Raw genomic sequence first — 18,061 nt, 5'->3', positions numbered from 1 at the left:
ACATTCAGAATCCTGGCAGCCACGACGACTTCTAAATGCCTTTTCTAACAAATTTGGATCATTTACTGGAGTGAGAGAAAGATTTTGGGGAATGCAAGTATTGTGCATCACGTCGCATAATATTGACATTGGTCACATTTGGGTAAATATCAATTAACTTTTAATTGTTAATCGCAATCATATTTTTTCAGAGATCTGTAGAAACGTAAACAAAATCCAGACAGCAGGATCGGCCTGATAATAAACCAACCTCAAGGATGAAGACCTCAGGACTGAGTGTAGATGCTTGGTATGACAGCTGCTCATGATATATTGTCGACTATATCATAAAGGAAGACAAACTGTTTTAGGTGGAGAGTCTCTTGACACCATGACAAAAAAGTGTTCTCCATTATGTTGAGCGATAGGACCAGTGGGCTCTCTCTTAAATACACTGTAAGACGAGCGAAAAGATAAGAAACATACAAATCTACTGTCATTGTCTTTGTCAAGTCGTCTGCCTGTCAAATTATCCTTAATGCAGCGTCGCTGAGATTTCTTTCTTCTTACGATGACGGACTGATATAATCCTGGTGGCCAAAGTTTAAGGATTTCAATCAAAGTCATGGTGACTTCATATTTGCTCTTTTTTATGAGGTCAGTATCTGAGAACGGCTGGAAGCTCTTTCACTTGAACTCCAGTATGAACAGATTGAACTGTGTGGAAAATATGTGGTTGGTTGACTAAAGACAATCTTGAGCGTTTTTATTAACCCTTTTTAAGAAAAACGGGTATCGAAGACGGATGGATTATCCACTATGGACTTCTCTTTAGCGGAGTACGTAGAAAGAAAATACATTAACTTCATAGATTTAAAAAAACTGGAAAGACATTACGGTTCACCGGTTGGCTGAGAAATACAACAACAAAGTGATATTAGATTTACTAAAAAACGTCATGAGAATTGCCCGGGCAAGTTGGTGAGAACTGGGAACAAGTAAGAGCTTTATGTCATGTCCCTCGCCAATCAGCGACTTCAAATCTGAAACCCCTAATGTAAGGCATCTTGCTTCTCAACCAAGTCTCAGAAAAACAAAAGTAGAAGCGTTTTTATGAAAATATGTTTGGTCTGAGATTGACTTAAGATCTTCAGTCTCCTAGAATTTGAAAGTGCAACTCACAAACCGAAGCTCAGTGAATCTTTTATATCTTTCAGGTACACAAAATATCATTTAGAAACTTTAAAATCACTAAGAAAGTATATTCAGAACAGACGGGCCCCTTTGGCTCCTCGACAGATTTGACTTTGTTCGTGCACTTGTGTTCAGGTGGTGTGGAGTGCTTTACCACGTGGATCCAGTAAGAAGGATTCTGGGGTTTCTCAAGGTCCATCTAGTCTCATCTGGTGTTTTTCCTGACGTAGCGTCTCGGATGCTCACTGACCTCCCTCACTTACAGGGTCTGGCATTTCCTGGCAGTCTTCTCTGGGTGTGTCTGCTTGTTCTGTCATTTCTGTCCCCACTTCCCCTCAAATATGAGGTGTCTTTTGGCCGAACGCCGGGTCTCCTCCTCCTCTTCCTCTCCCTTGCCACTACTTTTTCCTAATATCTCTCAGGATTTGATTGATGGCATTTTTTTATTTTTTTTATTCTTCTTCTCCGTCCTGGATGATTTTGCTGTATCAGCTAAGTGACATCAGTCGCTCCAGTGCATGGCGACTGAACGTGGGGACTCTACAGACAAAAAGGATAAGTGAGGGAGGGTCGGGAGGAGCTTTTATCCTAATTACAACCACACTCCGGGATGGAAGAAGGATAAGATTAGAGAATTGTGGGCCATGACGATGTCAAGTGATCAAGTCGAGAGGAAATGAAAGAGCTTGAAGACAGCAGGCGTAGAAAAGAGAGGGAACGAGTTGGGTTACGGCTTGAATGTCAAGATGTTGAGATCCATTTGAAAAATTGCAGAAAATCTTAGTTTTATTACAATTCCTCGTCCCAAGAGAGATTCTCACTCATCTGTCAACTCAAAAATAAACATCTGTAACCCAACCCTGTCTCTTTGAGCCTTGAAGAGCTGCGAACCACCCGTTTATCAACCTCATCACCCAATTTGGGTGCCGAGTTTGTTTTCCCATCAAATTGGATTCTCTTCCACGGTCTGCTGACAGGATTGTGTTTTTGTGACTCATCAGGAATGTAAAGGCTCCAGAGGGGATCAAATAGAACTCGACAAAATGGCAGAGGTGACAGTTTTTGAATTTGAAAAGCTGATTTTTAATCCCAACACTGGCGATTCATGTTAAACAACTCAGTCAGCTCCATGGCAGATGTCAGAAGGACCACAGAGGTTAATGTAGGGAGAGAATTTTGGATTTTTTAATCAGTATATTGTTCAGAAATACCAACGTCAGCATTATGAATTTTAGTATTCTGTTGGTGAGATGTAGAAAACTATTTAGTTTTAACTTGACAAACAAGGCAAAATCAATATGGAGCTATTAATGACTGTAGAGTCAGAGTAGATAAACTTTTACCTACAAGTTCTGCTAAAGAAAATCTCACTATTAAACATGATTGGAGGTAAATTTCATGCCCCCCCCCCCCCCCCCCAAAAAAAAAAAAAAAAAGTGTAGGCAGTCTTCGGGTCAGAGAACAAAACGCTGCAAACATTAATAATGGAGAGGACATGGACATTTGTATGGACGGACAACAAAGTTGAATTGCTCTTACGGTGATTCTCAACTCTAAAACTACCAAATCCCACGAGAACATGGACCAGAGATCCCCTCCCGGTGAGACTGGGATTCTGTGTCAAGTATAAATCAGATCAATGCAAAAACTTGCAATTCCCATAAACCATTTATTTAGTTAGACGGATCAGACGTTCAAACTGAAACTTGTACAATTCCATGTAAAGCTTTGGCACATTTCAATGTTCCTGCAGCACCTCATTACCAAAACGTTTGGATCAGACCGGAGATGTTTCGGTTCAAGTCTTTTAATGTCCAGTTTTTGTGAGTCTGTGTGAAACGCAGCCTCAGTTTTCGTTTTCTCAGCTGGTGGTCGACTGCAGGCTTTGGGTTATAACAGGTTAATGGTTCAGTTTCCTTTCTGTCGTCTTCAATCAGTCTCACCTTCCTCCTCGGATTACATCAACGAGGCTTGTTCATCCAGAGATGGATATCAGCTCCTCCTTTACCTAAAAGCCGACAGTTGAATGGAGAACTTGTCCATTCCAACTCTTTCCATAAGGATATTAAACCTTCTTCTTGTTCCCAATGATAAAATGCTTGAATGTTATCATGAGTGATTTCAAATAGACATACTTTATAATGCACCTGTTTCCATCTATTGGATGCCTTTAATGCTTAAACTTCTTAAAACTCTGATAAATACGACTAACATTGATAATACCCCAAGTGAGGTGTATTTTCTAAGTTTGTCTTTTCTTCCAAACCAAATATAAAACAGTTGTCTTGTGCTTTAAGCTTAAATGTTCACTTTCAGGTTTCTACCTTTTTAGATCTGTGCTCATTCTCTTTGGCTCCTTCTTCATCAGCGCAGACAGCTTGACCAACAGGATGACTAATGGCCGCCTCATGGCCGTTTCTTTCTCTGTGTCTTCTCTTTGAATTCAACTTTCAGGCGGTCTCGCCACACATAAGCACATCCCTGCTGCGTCACATTCGGTGGTTGTTGCTTTCATGCCTCTTCACAAAGAGCTTTAAGACCGTCGGTGGATCTGTGCAGGAAGCGGGCCGGGCCGTTCGAGCGGCGTCGTGTAATTACAGCTGGTAACTATTTGGATTGCTGTCGGAGCGGCACAGCTTCAGTTATTGCAGGGAAATCGGTGTCAATTACACAATCCTCCAAAAACATGAGCACTCCCATTAGCAGCGTTACCCCCCCCCCCCCCCCCCCCCCCACGTCCTCGACCCGCCAGCTCATTCTCGCTTAAAAGCGGCACACGTGTGCCCGAAGCGCGCTGAGCACAGCTAATGCGCCCCACTCACTGCATTCTGCAGTCAAGCCCATGCACACAAACAGTGAGAGGTCTGCGAGCAGTAAGCGGCAGCAGCCTATTATCTGTGTGCGCTGTTTGTTTTAATTGATCTCGTCGCAGCATTAACTCCACATTTGTTTTGATGCTGCTGTGAAGTTACGCATTAGGAAATGACTCTTTACTTGTGCGTGCGTATGTGGAGAATTTGCATTTTTAATTGCCATTCGTCAAACACCGAGACCTCGTTCGGTTTGGATCCCCCCCCCATTTTTTTTAAATGCATATTGGATAGAAACTTTGACAATAGAATTTATATAACTTGCCAGCCTCAGCACCTCGTAGGTGTCGGGCATGCACGTTCATCATATTTAGCATGTAGCATCGCGAGTGTGTGAGTCCCAACTCTCGTTGGCATTTAGCGCAGCTCGGAATTCCGTGCTGAGGAGTCAAACTAATAAGCGACATCGGACGATGAAGTTGCTGATGTACAAACCAGCTTTTGTCTCCTGATTAAAGAATCTCCAAACCGCTGACCACCTCGTCCTCTCTTGTCTACCTGCTGCCACCGTTGATGGCGGATGACGTCGTGAGTGTAGTTTCGGTCCTGATGCTGGCGCTGGTACCGGTGAATCCCGAGTATCAATATCAGACAATGCGGCTGTTAGTCAGTTGATATGAGCAGACATGTTCTTGTTCTCTTGTATTAATTAGTCATGAAATTGATCTGATGTGCAAATTAGTCACATGTTGAGAGACTACCACAATGTGCTGTACCTAATACCACGCAAGCTAATCTACTAGTCCATGTCGTTGCTGAACGTACTCTTTAAACATTTACCGTGCCGCGGGAAAAAGGATGTGAACCTTGACTTGAATGATTCATCACATCTCGTTTGGCTGCAATAAGCTGAACCAAGCTCTTCTAATAGCTTTTGATCAGAGCTGCATAACGTTCAGGGGGACCTTTGAACCATTATCGCTCACGGAACTGCTTCAGCTCATCCACATGCCTGGGATATCTGTTCTTAACGGCGCTCGCAGCTCAGCAGCTCTGTTGAATTCCCGTCTGGACTCTGACTGGGTCACTTAGGAAACTAGATGGTTTTTTTCTTTAATTCCTTCCGAAGCTATTCTGTAATTATTGCAAAAAACACTCCAGACAAATGTATTTTTCCTCAGTAGTTCCTATGAGACGGTAAGGAAAATGTTCTGCTTTTAATCTTCTCTCAGGAACAAATAAACTGGAGTGATCCGAACTAAACAGGATTAGTTTGTCACTAAATGTGCGATGTCCTTATTTTAAATAATTTTGACTATTACAACTAATACAGCACATTATTATGTGTCCCTTTCAACTCCTTGAGTCAAATGATAAATTATGTATTTGTTCATAAGCCCAGGATCTGTTCCAGCTCCCCTGAATTAGATGAAGCGATATAGAAGATGAATGGATGATATAACTGTTAAATTGTTTTATTATTGATGCTTTTGGATAACACATTGTAAATGTTTTCTTTTTCAGCTCTGTAATTTTATTGTTACACATATAATGGGGGGGGGGGGGGAATAAAGCAAAGGAATGTAACACCGGGAATACAGAAATATAGCATGAGACTCCTTGTCTTGGCTGCATCACCCAACTTGTACTGAACCTCAGCAGGTTCATTAACCCTTCAATACAATCCTGGATGATAGACTGATTCACTTGGCAAATTGATATTCTCTTTTTCATTTCAAACGGTCAGTCCCTCAAGGAAGCAAAGCAGCCCTGCATCATGATGCTTCCTCCACCGTACGTCACAATGCCGAGACCCCATTTGCATTTTCAGATTTATGCCATTTTAGACCAGAAAAACCCACGCAAAGTCAAAGGAGATGGGACTTTAAGGCTCTGTTTATACGACAACATTCCCAGTGAAAATGCACGATTTTTCCTTTTTCATTTCACAAAAGTTTTGCGTTTACACTGCAACTTTTTTTTAAATCGATGCCCATTTACACCGAATCGGCAGAAACGCTGTAAATGTACAGTGGTTTTCACGAGTTGGCCCTGTTGGTTGTTTTCGTAATGAAACCACACACACATAAGCTATAAACATTAACAACAGTGTTCATACGGTCCGACAACCAAGTTGGATTGCTGCGCTCTGGAGGCCACCGTTGTTGTGATTGTACTATGTGGACAATTAAAACTAGATGTTGCTTTAAAAAAGAAAAAAAAGTATTATTTTTCTGAAGCCATTGGATCATAATCCCCGTGATGTTTTGTTTTTCTTTTTGTTTTTTTGTATTTGAGGGTTGTTTTTTTTTTTGCAACAAGTTTCAGTTTTAATGACTGGTACTAGTATAAACAACAATAAAAAAAAATATATAGCATTTATTAAATGTTTCCTAAACATTTTCCTTTCAGCGAGAGCTGTGAACATCTGTGGAGAAGATATTTAGACTTGCATATGACACTGAAGTTTCCAGTGAATCCCAGACAAATGAAATAGTTTAATGGGTGTAGCGGCTATGTGAAAGATTTCCTCTGTGCTGGTGAAAATTACCTCATTTTCCAGATGGCACTGTCACTCTCAAACTGCCATACCTCTTTACTTTTTGACAGTTTTCAAAAGAGAATTAGTTTACATTCTTTTTCAACTTCTGTTCATTCAAACATATTTAATAAGAAAAAAGTTCAGAAGTTGACAAAAGATTTAAAGCACCCTCACTAATAAATTGTGAGGGTGGCCCTAATAGAATGATTGATGTTTGTATTTTTTGCATGATCATAAGTTATTTTCACCGAAGCAAATCTAAAACCGCTTGAAAATGATCGTGTTTAAAGTCTTAAAAAAACTAAACAGCCAACATAATTCTTCATTTAATCAAAATAATCCACCACTTCCTTCCATAACAGAGCCAGTAGTGTGGGAATAAGGTCAGAGGAGCGCCACTCAGACTAAAAACATATTTTTAGCTCTACTTTCATGTCAGTAGTTCAGTACCAGGTTCTCATTTCATTGGCTTTTTTATTTTTTTAACCCAGGCAGGTGGACGACTATGTTAGGAGAATGTTAATTTAGTTTCCGCAGCTTTTGCACTGAATTCCTCAGTGGTTTGTTAAATCCTCCTCAATTTGAAGAACTGATGTTTTCGGGGGGAGTTTCTCAGCAGAGGTGTGAGAGATAAGAGCGAGCAGCGATCGGAGGACTTTTCCTTGCTTTATCCTTTAAACGCATTTCGGGGACGAACTCTCGTCTCATAACCGATTCTTTAAAAACCCTCATATATAAAATATGAATCTCATTCCCACTTTATCTTTAAAAAAAAAAAAAAGAAAAACCACAAAATTTCAGTCCAGGGATGAAGCAAGTTGATTAACATAAACCTTATGATTAGTGCTTAATAGAATTGTCTTTTTAAAGCACCATAACGCGGGGGACATAGAAGGATCGGTCGCCCGGCCACATCTTGTTCGCAGTGTTTATTTTCCTGCCATAACGAGCGATTTGGCACAAACATTGGCAGTGATGCAGCAGATTTTGGCTTCGGGTGTCGTGCATATTATCGGAAGTGTGCAAAGAGTTGCGGACGATACTAAAACCGTAGTTCTTTACCCATGTTTGGACCAGTCGCAGCCCCCGGTGAAGGGTGGACTTTGTTGGTAAAACGACATTATGAAGTAATTAAAGCTGCTTCACTGTAACGAGTGAGCAAGATCCTTCCTCGCTTCCTGAAACTACATTTTGATACGAAATTATTTGTTTGGGATTTCTTAAATCTTTCATTGCATCTCTCAATCTTTTGTGTGTGGATAGGTGGTGATGACAGTTGCAGTTTTGCTGGTTGGTTAAGTCAAATAACAGGGGGATAATTCTTATTTTGGAAGCTGTGTTGGTGTCAAGCATTTGAGATTCAACAGAAGGCTTTTTGTTTTTGTTTTTTTTTTCCAAATGCAAATGTTTTTGACCCAATAACAAATGAAAGGGCAGGTGAGAAACCGAGTAAAGCCTAATTATGATTCAACAGTGAGTCTAAGTAAAGTTTCCACATTCAAGCTGTCTTGACATCCGAGAGGCAAATAAACTGGCAGCCTCTAACCCGGGTCCATCCCTTCTGCTTCCTCCTCCAAGGCCCACCTTCCGCTACTTCACCTGGCACACGTGCGTGCTCGGCATCATCGGCTGCGCCGTCATGATGTTCCTCATCAACGCCATCTACGCCTCGGCGAGCATCGCCTTCATGCTCCTGCTGCTCCTGCTGATTCACTACCTCAGTCCCACCTCCAGCTGGGGCTACATCAGCCAGGCTCTCATCTTCCACCAGGTCTGACACACACACACACACACACACACACACACACACACACACACACACACACACACACACACACACACACACACACACACACTCAATACTACCTTGTCATTACTATAGCAACTAAAATCTCATCCCCTCAGCTTTACAAGAGCCTGTACCTCTGCCAAGCAATCGTTCTATCAGGTTTATAGAGACAAACAGACACACGAGCACAGACTGCTCTCCGCTGCCTCCCGATCGGCATTGAACAGACAAACACACACATTTCCTCTCCCTCTTTTCTCACTCATACACATGCAGCCTTGTCATTCCTACAGCAGCTATCACTCATGTTTATATCGGGCTTAGCAGACACTAAAACACACACACACTCCTCCACAGTGCTCTCTACTTTTATAACATGAATACACACACACATACAGGCAGCGCTTTACATCATCCAGCTCTCCGTGTCCTCTGTCTGGGCCAGCCTGTTGCTCTCAGGGAGAGGAGGCGCAGTTGCCAGGAGGCCCGATGCCTGGAGGGGAGAGTCATTGCCAATGGGCAGGAGTTTTAGCCAGGAAGGCAAAGTGCAGCGGACTTGGCCAGTAGGTTTTTCCAAGAACTTCATTACAGCCACTTATTGTGCTTTTTGTCTTTAGACTCACCCCTCCAGCTCAGACCCTCCCAATGGCAACTGTTTCTCTCTTATTGAGTCAACCTTCACGACATATTCTCACTGGCTACCTGCTGATTGAAGGTGGTGATGGAGGCTTACAAGCAATTTAAATTGATGCCTCGACTGTCCTTCCATCCTTTATAGGACGTTCCCAAACGTAGATCCCCTTTACACAACAAATTAAGAAAGTGAAATCGCAGAGTTTCTGTGTTTTTAGTCCAGAAAAGTTTGGCGTTTGCATGGCAACGTTTTGAAAACAACGTCTGTTTACACAGAAATGACACAAACGCTGGAAATGATGAAGTTGGTCTGTTTGGCCATGAGTTGGAGCTGTTGGTTGTTTTAGAAATTGAACTACACACACATGCATGTAGAATGTGGACTTGGAGTCATGCTCTGGAGGAGGCCATTGCTGTTATTGTTCATAAAAGTTGCATTTTACGCAGAGACGTCAGTATTTTCTAAAGTTTTCAGTATCTCCGTGGACCTTTCTAAAAAATAGATAACCCAAAGCACAACAAAACTTTTGCATTTTGTCTTGAAAGCCTTGTCGTGTAAAAGGAGCCTCATTCTGTTGAACATCTGCAAATCTGTAGTGCAGCTTGGAAACAACTTCTGTACTTCCACAGGATAGGATAAATTACTACCTGTCAAAGAAAAAAAAAAAAAGCTATGATCCTGTGAATAATGTTTAGTTACAGCACCGGCGGAAATATAAGATTTTCTCGCTATGCAATGGTTGTGATTGGCTCTCCCAATCGTTTGCAGATCTCACACACTGAATACATCAGCAGCAGCAATAAATGGACCTTCTCTCGCTCTCTCTCCTGGTGAAAAACAGTCGTCGCAAAGCTGTAATCATTTTGCAGTTATCGCAAAATAAATGGATAACGGGCGCAATTGGCTCTGGCCTGCTTACTTACTGTATAAATTGTAATCCTATTATATAAGGGAGGCACTGGTGTGCTTAATTAGTGTATAAATTTTAATCCTATTAAATAAAGGCTGACTATCAGTGAGAGAATGCCAATTAGTGTTGCTGGCACTGATAAAATCCTCGCGATACCAGCGCTTAGTGACAAATACCTGGCTTCTTGGTCCTTAGAGTGGACCATTGACCCAACAGGGTTACGCTTCCAGGTGCCTTTGGCAAATAAAATGGCTTTAGTTGGATAACATATTTCTGAAAATACTTCTGAAAGACACAAAAAGAAATAAAAATGAGTTAAAAAAGACGTAAAGGATGACCTGAAATGGTGGCATATACACTTGCATTGTTATAAAATGGCTTAAAGAAAGATTAGCCCGTTTTAAAATTGCTCAAGTAATTAATTTACTTCTGAAGTGACTCAAGTTGTGCAAAAGTACTTAGTAGAGATCAAGCATGACTTCAGAAATACAAGCAAAAGTACTTAAGAGTGACAGTTATATCGGAGGCAAAAAAATGACTGTCATGTTATACAACATCCAAAGCACCAGGATGACGATAAGAATGTGAGGGAACTTTGGAATTATGAAATTATTTCAAAAATTCACAAACTGTAAATGTAAAAACATGCAAAAGAAATCTGAATCTAATCAGTTAAAATGGTTTTGTAAGCGATTAAATAAATGTACCTAAAAAAGACAATTTATCTAAATGCTGTACTCATTTTTTAATATTTTAATATCATTTTTTATTCAAACCGACGGTCACACAGAGAAAACTATGCTGTCGGCAGAGCCACTTAATTCACTCAGCATAAAGTGCACGGAAATGTCTGTAAAGCAGGAAATGTTTCATGTGACACTGAAAACTTTGTGTGCTCGACATTGTTCATATTTATAGCGTTTTGTTCTGTGTGTCTGCATCGCTGTTATTGTGTGTGTGGATGGTTTCGGTGCAGAGCACTAGTTGCTGTGCAACCGCAAGACTTTTCTGAAATGAAAAAATGCAAAAAAAAAAAAAATGCTTTTTCACTGTAAACGGAGCCTCAACCACCCACAGTTTGCTGCGATCTGCTCCGGCCTCTGCCACTCAAAGTTGGATAGAGCCATTCAGAATATGGATTGATGGAGGCTCAAATTCACTTCAGACAATAATACTTTGAAGAGATGGAAAATGATTTCACACCGGCGTAAAACAACTTCAGACAAACATAAAATAAGTGATGGGAGTTGCATAAATATAATTATGCGGCTTGCCTTGGTGGACAGTTACAAATCGCAGTTATTTGCTGATACGAGTTTGCATCAGAATATTAAAGTGTTTCATTTGACATTCATTTGTTGCACCGAATAAAGAGTGTAACCGTTGGTAATGTGTTGTGTGAGAGTTTAATGGGTAATTGATTTACTTTTTTTTTTTTTTTCCCCCTTTATACTTCTTTTAACAAATGGGCCTCGGATTCCCCGCCCTCCCCACTTCAACACACTCATTCCTGGCTCTCCGCCCGGTCCAGTGAAAATCATTACACTGATCGACGTAGCAGGGGAGACCACACGTGTGTACGTCTCTCATACGTAGACTCGTCCTGCGGTTCGGTAGCGGCGCGTTTGGAAGGTCGCCAACTGGGTGACATTGAAACCAGGACAAAAGACATGACAGCTGGCAAAGCACACACACAAAAAAAAACCTGAATCACGAGTGGTGATAACAGGCGGACGACAACAGTGTTCAAGGAGAGAAAGTGAATGAAGGAAAATAGAAACCAAGGCGAGTAATGCTGATGGTATCACGGGAAAAGAACGAGTGAGGCAAGCAGAGGGAATGAGTGATTGAGAAACTAAGTGATGGATGAGACTGAAGCGACAGTGAAATGATGATAGCCTGATGGATGAGAAGACAGAGGGAAGCAGAGAGATAAAGAAAGACAGACGATTAGATGAGTGGAGGCAGTTGGATTTTGTCTTTGAGACCTTTTTTTCTTCTTTCTTTTTGTACAGCAATTACTGATGGAAGCATGAAAACAGTCTGGGTGATTATGACGGTCATAAAGTCGCATCTTGGCTTTTGATTGATGGCAGAACAGGCACACAGTTGGATTCGAGCTCGTGTCGTTCAGAAGGTCATTATCGGAATCATTTGCAGGCAAAATCCCAAACTGGAGCTGCTGCTCAAGAAGGCTGCTCTTTTAATAATCTTTCCCCTCCAATTGTGTGCCAATATTGCCCCTCGTCTAGAAAACACACCCCGGAAGGGTTTTCAGGTGAAAGTCACTTCAAAATATTAGATCGTCCATTTAAGCGCCGTGCCTCACAGCGAAAAAAACGTGACGCTGCTATAATTAGATGCAAGTACTTCAAGCTCTCCCAGCCTCCTCGTCCAGACCTCCAGTGATTGGTCGACTCCAGTAAAGTTCAAATCTTCACTCCCGGCGTCGCACTGAAAGTCTCATTTTTAGAAAGAAACGCGGAAAGTGTGAACGTCACTGAAGACATTAAAATACCCTTGAAAATTATTAATCCCCCCCCCCCCCCCCCTAAAAAATATAGCTGAATTTCCTGGCGTAGGCTGAATCCATAAGGTGGCGACATGTTAATGGTCATTAATTCCAAAGAGGGTATGAAGTGAGTGTTAATCATTCCTAGTAGGCTGTAGGTTCGACTCTAATGTTTGGTTCCACTTGGCTGCATTTCCTTAATGGCGCTACCATGCCACCTCATCAGCCGCACTTTCAGAATTTTAATGACGCTTGTGTCATGACGTGCATTATAATACTGTTATTTAAATGCATAATGATCAGCAGTCCCACACATTCATAATCTCCTTGGAACATTGACGACTGCAGAGAAACACACAGGGATTTGTCCAGATGCAAATCGGTCAAGTTTTTGGTCTCCTCCGTTTCTAATGGGCCGGTACATGAACACATGTCAGATTTATGTGCACTTTTTAAATTATCCGGGCCGGATTTTAATCTATTCGCACATTTCCAAGTCCAGACGGTTTGCACACAAAGTCCAGTGCATAGTTCGAGGTGTTTCTCATCATGTTTTTGCTGCAACGTTGCATAAACCAGCTGAGATCCATTTCACTTTCAGGAAAAAGATCCTTAATATTATCAGCATTTTGTTACTGTCACATCCTCATCAGTAGCACCTATAGCATATTTTAACTTTGCAAAACAAGCAATTAACTCATTCATTGACGAACCCCAAAACGCAGCAAAACTTTCCCATTTTCACTTGAAAACGTGTAAACGGAGCTTCAAATCAATAAATAAGTGGCTAAATAGGGATTCACCTCATGTGGAGCGGCTGATTTGCTATGAAAATGTAAGTATAATGTAAATATAGTGAATTTAAAATCCATTATAAAAGTGCAAAACGGCTTAAAGTAGTTATAAATTATTAAAATTATAAAAATGAATAAATCATTTGAAATGGCATAAATTGCTCAAATGGATCAACACTTGAACACGCCAATAAAATGTCAACACTTTTATTAATATTCCTCAATGTCATAAATTCAACATAAGCGGTTTTGGTTTAATTGAGTAAAATTATAGCAAAACTATAAAACCTTTTTGCCCCATAGCAGCTGATGGAAAGTGGCAGAAACTGCTTCAGTCTTACAGGTTGTGAAAAGCTGTCACCAATAAATGACGCAATGTCATCTGGTTGTTTTCAAATCCTTTAAAGCTGTGCACACATCTCGTGTGCAGCCCATTATCTGTGTGTAACATCAGTATTTAGTTAACCACAGGACGGGCCAGGATCTGACAGCAGACCAAGTTGTGTGCTTCCCTTCACTTCAAACAGCTCAGCTGTCACTCCAACACGGCAGAGGTCGTCACTCCTGAACTCAACTGTGACTTTGATGGGCTGCGAATATGCCGACGTGGCAAGAACGAGTGTGAGCAAACACACGTGACTCATTAGAATAATAATCCCCCTAAATGATGTACCGGGCTACTATGTGTTATTCAGACTTCATTCATAGATTTCAAAGATAAGTTCACAGTTATGTTTTAGTCGTGAAATCTTGCCGCCCTGTAATTATGGTTTGTTTTTGTTTGTTTTTTAACTAATTGTCTCCTAAGCTGAATATTTAAGTTCAGACTTCATGAAGTTCTCAAAGAAATTATATCTGTAAGTCTAGAGACTCCTGGTTTTGTTTGAGATAATTGAATTTGATTAAACCCACTCGGATGTGCTATAAACAATAAAGGAAGTAAAGGATTTATTCATTAACTGTGTATCTGCAGTCGATGGAAAATTCAGATTATTTAGTCATTTGATGAATCAGGGAGGGAAACTTTTTTTTATACTACTGAAGCCTGCCTGTTTCTATCAGTCCTTTGAAAATACATTTGTGGCCATTCTTCTCTAAAGTAGTCTGTCAAGTTTTGTCAGTATCTAAAATATCACAGGGTTTCTTGTGGCATACAGCCCATGTACAGAATGTCTTGTTGATTTATAGTCACGTCCGGCGTCTGCGCCGAGCATGAAGCCCATATTAAACATGGCAAGTGAGCATGTTTAACACTCTATAGGGCCAATTTGTATTTGCCTCATAAAAACCTTGCAAGCATAAGTAAAGCCAGCCCGTTCTGCCCCAAAAGACACATAATCGGAGAATGAAATGCAAAAGTGGAATTACCACCCCGCCTGCAGTATGAGTGTGTAAACTTATTGAGAGCCTCTGCAAACAGAGAGCACTCCCCACTGATGCCCGAGAATAATGTCAACAAATCAGCAGCGGACCAGAGGCTCTTCTTGTGTTCAGCAGTTTTGAATAAAGATGATCGTCTGACCGTTTGGGAATAAAAATCACTTTCAGGAACAATTTCCACCAAATAACCTTTGTCTGGAGCCACGAAACATTGAATGAATGAGGGAAGTGTGGCTCGTACAAATGAGTGTATAGTTTTTGCTCTGTACCGTATTTTCCAGAATATAAGCCGATGTTTTTTGGGTCGTTTCACGGGTCATATTTATTAAAAGATAAGCCCGTACATTCCACCTGTCACCAGCAGATGTCAGTGTGCAGCAACAGAATGCTGCTATAGTACCACAGAGAAACTGCAGAAAAAATGAAGTTCAATTTACAATCATTTTTATTTACTATAATTAAAAAGTTAGACACGTTAACTCATTAGCTCTTTTTAGCTGTATTCGCTATTTGTGCTGTTTTACCTTTTTAGTTCTGAACGTTTTGAGAACGTTTTGACTATTTTAACTCTTTTAGTCTTAATTTTTTTTCCCCTATTATATTTGTTTTGGGACATTTATACATCTTAGCTCTTTTTTCCTCCTTGGCTGTTTTAGTAATTTTAGGGATTTTAACCATTTTAAACAGTTTTACCTTTTTTATTCCTATTGAAGCCATTTCAGTATAACGTTTTTGTTTTCAGCCCCACATATCAAACATTTAGCTCAATAAGCATAATTGGCAGTAAAAGCAAATGAGTCTCTCCACGTTGAATCAAACGTCATGTATTTCTAAGCTTTGTTTAAAAAAGAGGTGGTAGTTAAATCCCGATGATAGTAGTTGATGTTTTCCTGTCACACATCGGTGTACTCATGACAAAAGTTGGAGATTACCGATCAATTGAGCTCAAACTGTAACCTTTAAATTCTACTTGGCAAACTCCCACCACAAAGCAAAGCTTCAATATATAGTAGGAATACCGACGTTCTCAAAGGGGCGATAGCGGCAAACTTTACAAGTGACCAATAAAACAGTACTAGTACAACTGATGGTATTTATTTAGATTTGACGGTAATTTTAGGTTACTATATTTTTGTTGTTCCAGCTGTTTGTGGCCCCTGAAATAAAACAAGTTTTACACCAATACATTAAAATCTTTATCTACTGGTCATGTGAGCCACTCACATTAACGTAAATACATCCAATTGAAGACGGTAGTATATGAGCGTAAGATCAACGTCTACTAGTGGAGCTCCCTCTACAGATTTTCCAGGACTTTTTCGCCCCTCAGTTTTCTAGAAGATTCATCTCACAAACAAAGCTCATTCAGATCGAGATCACGGTCTTTATTAAGATGATCAGGTTAAAAACCATTATCCCATTTTTTAATGAATTTCCCTTTCAACCGTCTTTCCCCCCGAACACTAGGTACGCAAGTACTTGCTGATGCTGGATGTGAGGAAGGACCACGTGAAGTTCTGGCGGCCTCAGATCCTCCTGATGGTTTCCAACCCTCGCAGCAGCGTCGGCCTCATCACCTTCATCAACGACATCAAGAAGAGCGGCCTCTACGTCCTGGGCCACGTCCAGCTCGGCGACCTCAGTAAGAACCCGTCGAAACTCTTTATTTCAACAATTCCCTTTCCTCTCCGTCTGATCGTCTTACTTCTGCACCATTTCTCTTTGAAACCAACTCAGTTTGAGCGATTAATTATGAGCGGAATAAATGGGCAGTGGTGATATTGTTTTTGGATAATTTAACATGATTATAATGTAAAGTTGCAGCAGTGAAAAACTAAAAGCTTGTTTTTCCCCCAAATTTGATCAATATTCAGAGAGTTGTTTCCCTTTGACGGACAAACAAGTTGCCACTATCATTCTACCTCGGTGTTTTCATCTGGGCCTTGTTCGGAATAGCTTCCCGATCTTTTCTACATTTGTTAAGTACATGAATGAGGAGAAATGATCTCCCTGATGGCGGCAGTATCCGGTGTGTCCCATTGAGCGGCGCATCGTTTAATGGACCTTGTTAGAATGCAAGAGCGATCTCCTTGACACGGGCTCCTCTGTTCGAGGGAAGTAATCTGTCGCACAATGCTCTAGAGGCAGATCCTTTCTTCTATGCGGAGGCACACGCTTGCAGATTTCTGAGGAACAGGGTCATGGATTGTGTTTTCTCTTTGTCTTTCGAGGAGACTGTAGGAGGGCCGGAGGGGGGGGGGGGGGGGGGGTAGGGGGGGTTGTTCACTGGGTTCTGATGGGACCGGCCCTGAATGGAGCCGTCACAACCCAGATTCCCCATGAGAGTGGTTAAAAAAAATAAATAAAATGACGTGTTCATCAGCCCTCCTCTCATTTGAAGAGCCACTCGGTCTTGAGAATTTTGAAGGGTTATTCATTCATGTAATTAGGCTGTAGTGGAGTTTCCTTTCAAAGGCTCGCTGCCACTTCATTGCCTTCGTCGTGTATTTTAAGTCCGTCAATTTATTCGCGCCCTTGTTGAGCAGCTGTTTGCCTTAAAGCCGAATGAAACGCTTCTGCATTGGGAACAATGGCGTCGGGAGTTAAAGAGGTCCTGTTCTAACTAAAGAGAATTGTTAGGGAAGGCTGCACACGAGGCCTCTGGATTCCTTTCTGCATGCACGTTGTTGTTTTTGGGGTTTTTTTAGGCGGCGGATGATTGATCACCTACTTTGCTGTCTGTGCTCTCCTGCATCTTTCACTCAGTCTCACATTCTGTCTCGGCTGTCAGTCGCGCTTGCATCTTTCTCTTTCTTTCTCTGCCCCACACGTCTCAACATCACGACTCATATCTCAGTCACGCACCGCCTCTGATATATCGGCTCTGTCACGCCGACGTCGCCGATCTGGGCTTCTGCTCGCGACGCTGCGGCTGTTGGCCTTCTCTTTCATCCTCATCCTCCGCATGTCGACACACTGTGGTTGAGCTTCAGGAGGGACGCTGCACGCATATCGTACCTCACGGCACTTTTTCTTTATATCCGTTAACAGATACTTTGCCATCGGACCCCCTGCAGTCTCAGTACGACTCCTGGTTGTCCTTGGTGGACCATCTCAACATCAAAGCCTTCGTCAACCTGACGCTGGCAGATTCGGTCCGTCACGGCGTCCAGCATCTCCTCTTCATCTCAGGACTCGGTCAGTGCTCCTCACAATGATGCAGAGTGAAAGGCCACTGGTGGTATTATAACTGCACATAGTCTGCTCAAAGTCCAGCGCATTGTTCAATGTACTTGTTTATTGGTTCAAAGACCGTTCTTTGGCCTGTTTCTTTTTTTTTTTTTTTTTTTGATAGGACTGACAGACAAGACAGATTGTGGGGATTCAAACCCTGATTTCAGCAGCGGTTGACTCAAGAAAAAGCAACAAATTGAAATAGATTCCCCGAACAATGGATGAATTTAAGATTTTTGACAGTCTTCTTTTCATGTATATTTTATTGTCTGTCTTTTTTCTT

At 41.4% G+C, this 18,061-nt stretch overlaps 1 protein-coding gene across 1 annotated transcript in view; it reads left to right on the top strand.

Moving 5' to 3' along the window:
• The window catches only part of LOC308106907 (solute carrier family 12 member 9), a 69,210-nt gene that overhangs the window by 49,447 nt on the left and 1,702 nt on the right, over positions 1-18,061 (top strand). Inside the window, exons 10-12 of the mRNA XM_080458944.1 lie at positions 8,104-8,296; positions 16,012-16,186; positions 17,596-17,742. Coding sequence (XP_080315070.1) covers positions 8,104-8,296; positions 16,012-16,186; positions 17,596-17,742 — 515 coding nt within the window. The remainder of the gene's footprint in view (positions 1-8,103; positions 8,297-16,011; positions 16,187-17,595; positions 17,743-18,061) is intronic.

This window comes from Lipophrys pholis (genome assembly GCF_963383615.2).
Source record: "Lipophrys pholis genome assembly, chromosome: 3".
Lineage (NCBI taxonomy): Eukaryota > Metazoa > Chordata > Actinopteri > Blenniiformes > Blenniidae > Lipophrys > Lipophrys pholis.
The sequence above is the reverse complement of the archived record's forward strand: the minus strand, read 5'-3'. Positions and strand labels throughout refer to the sequence as shown.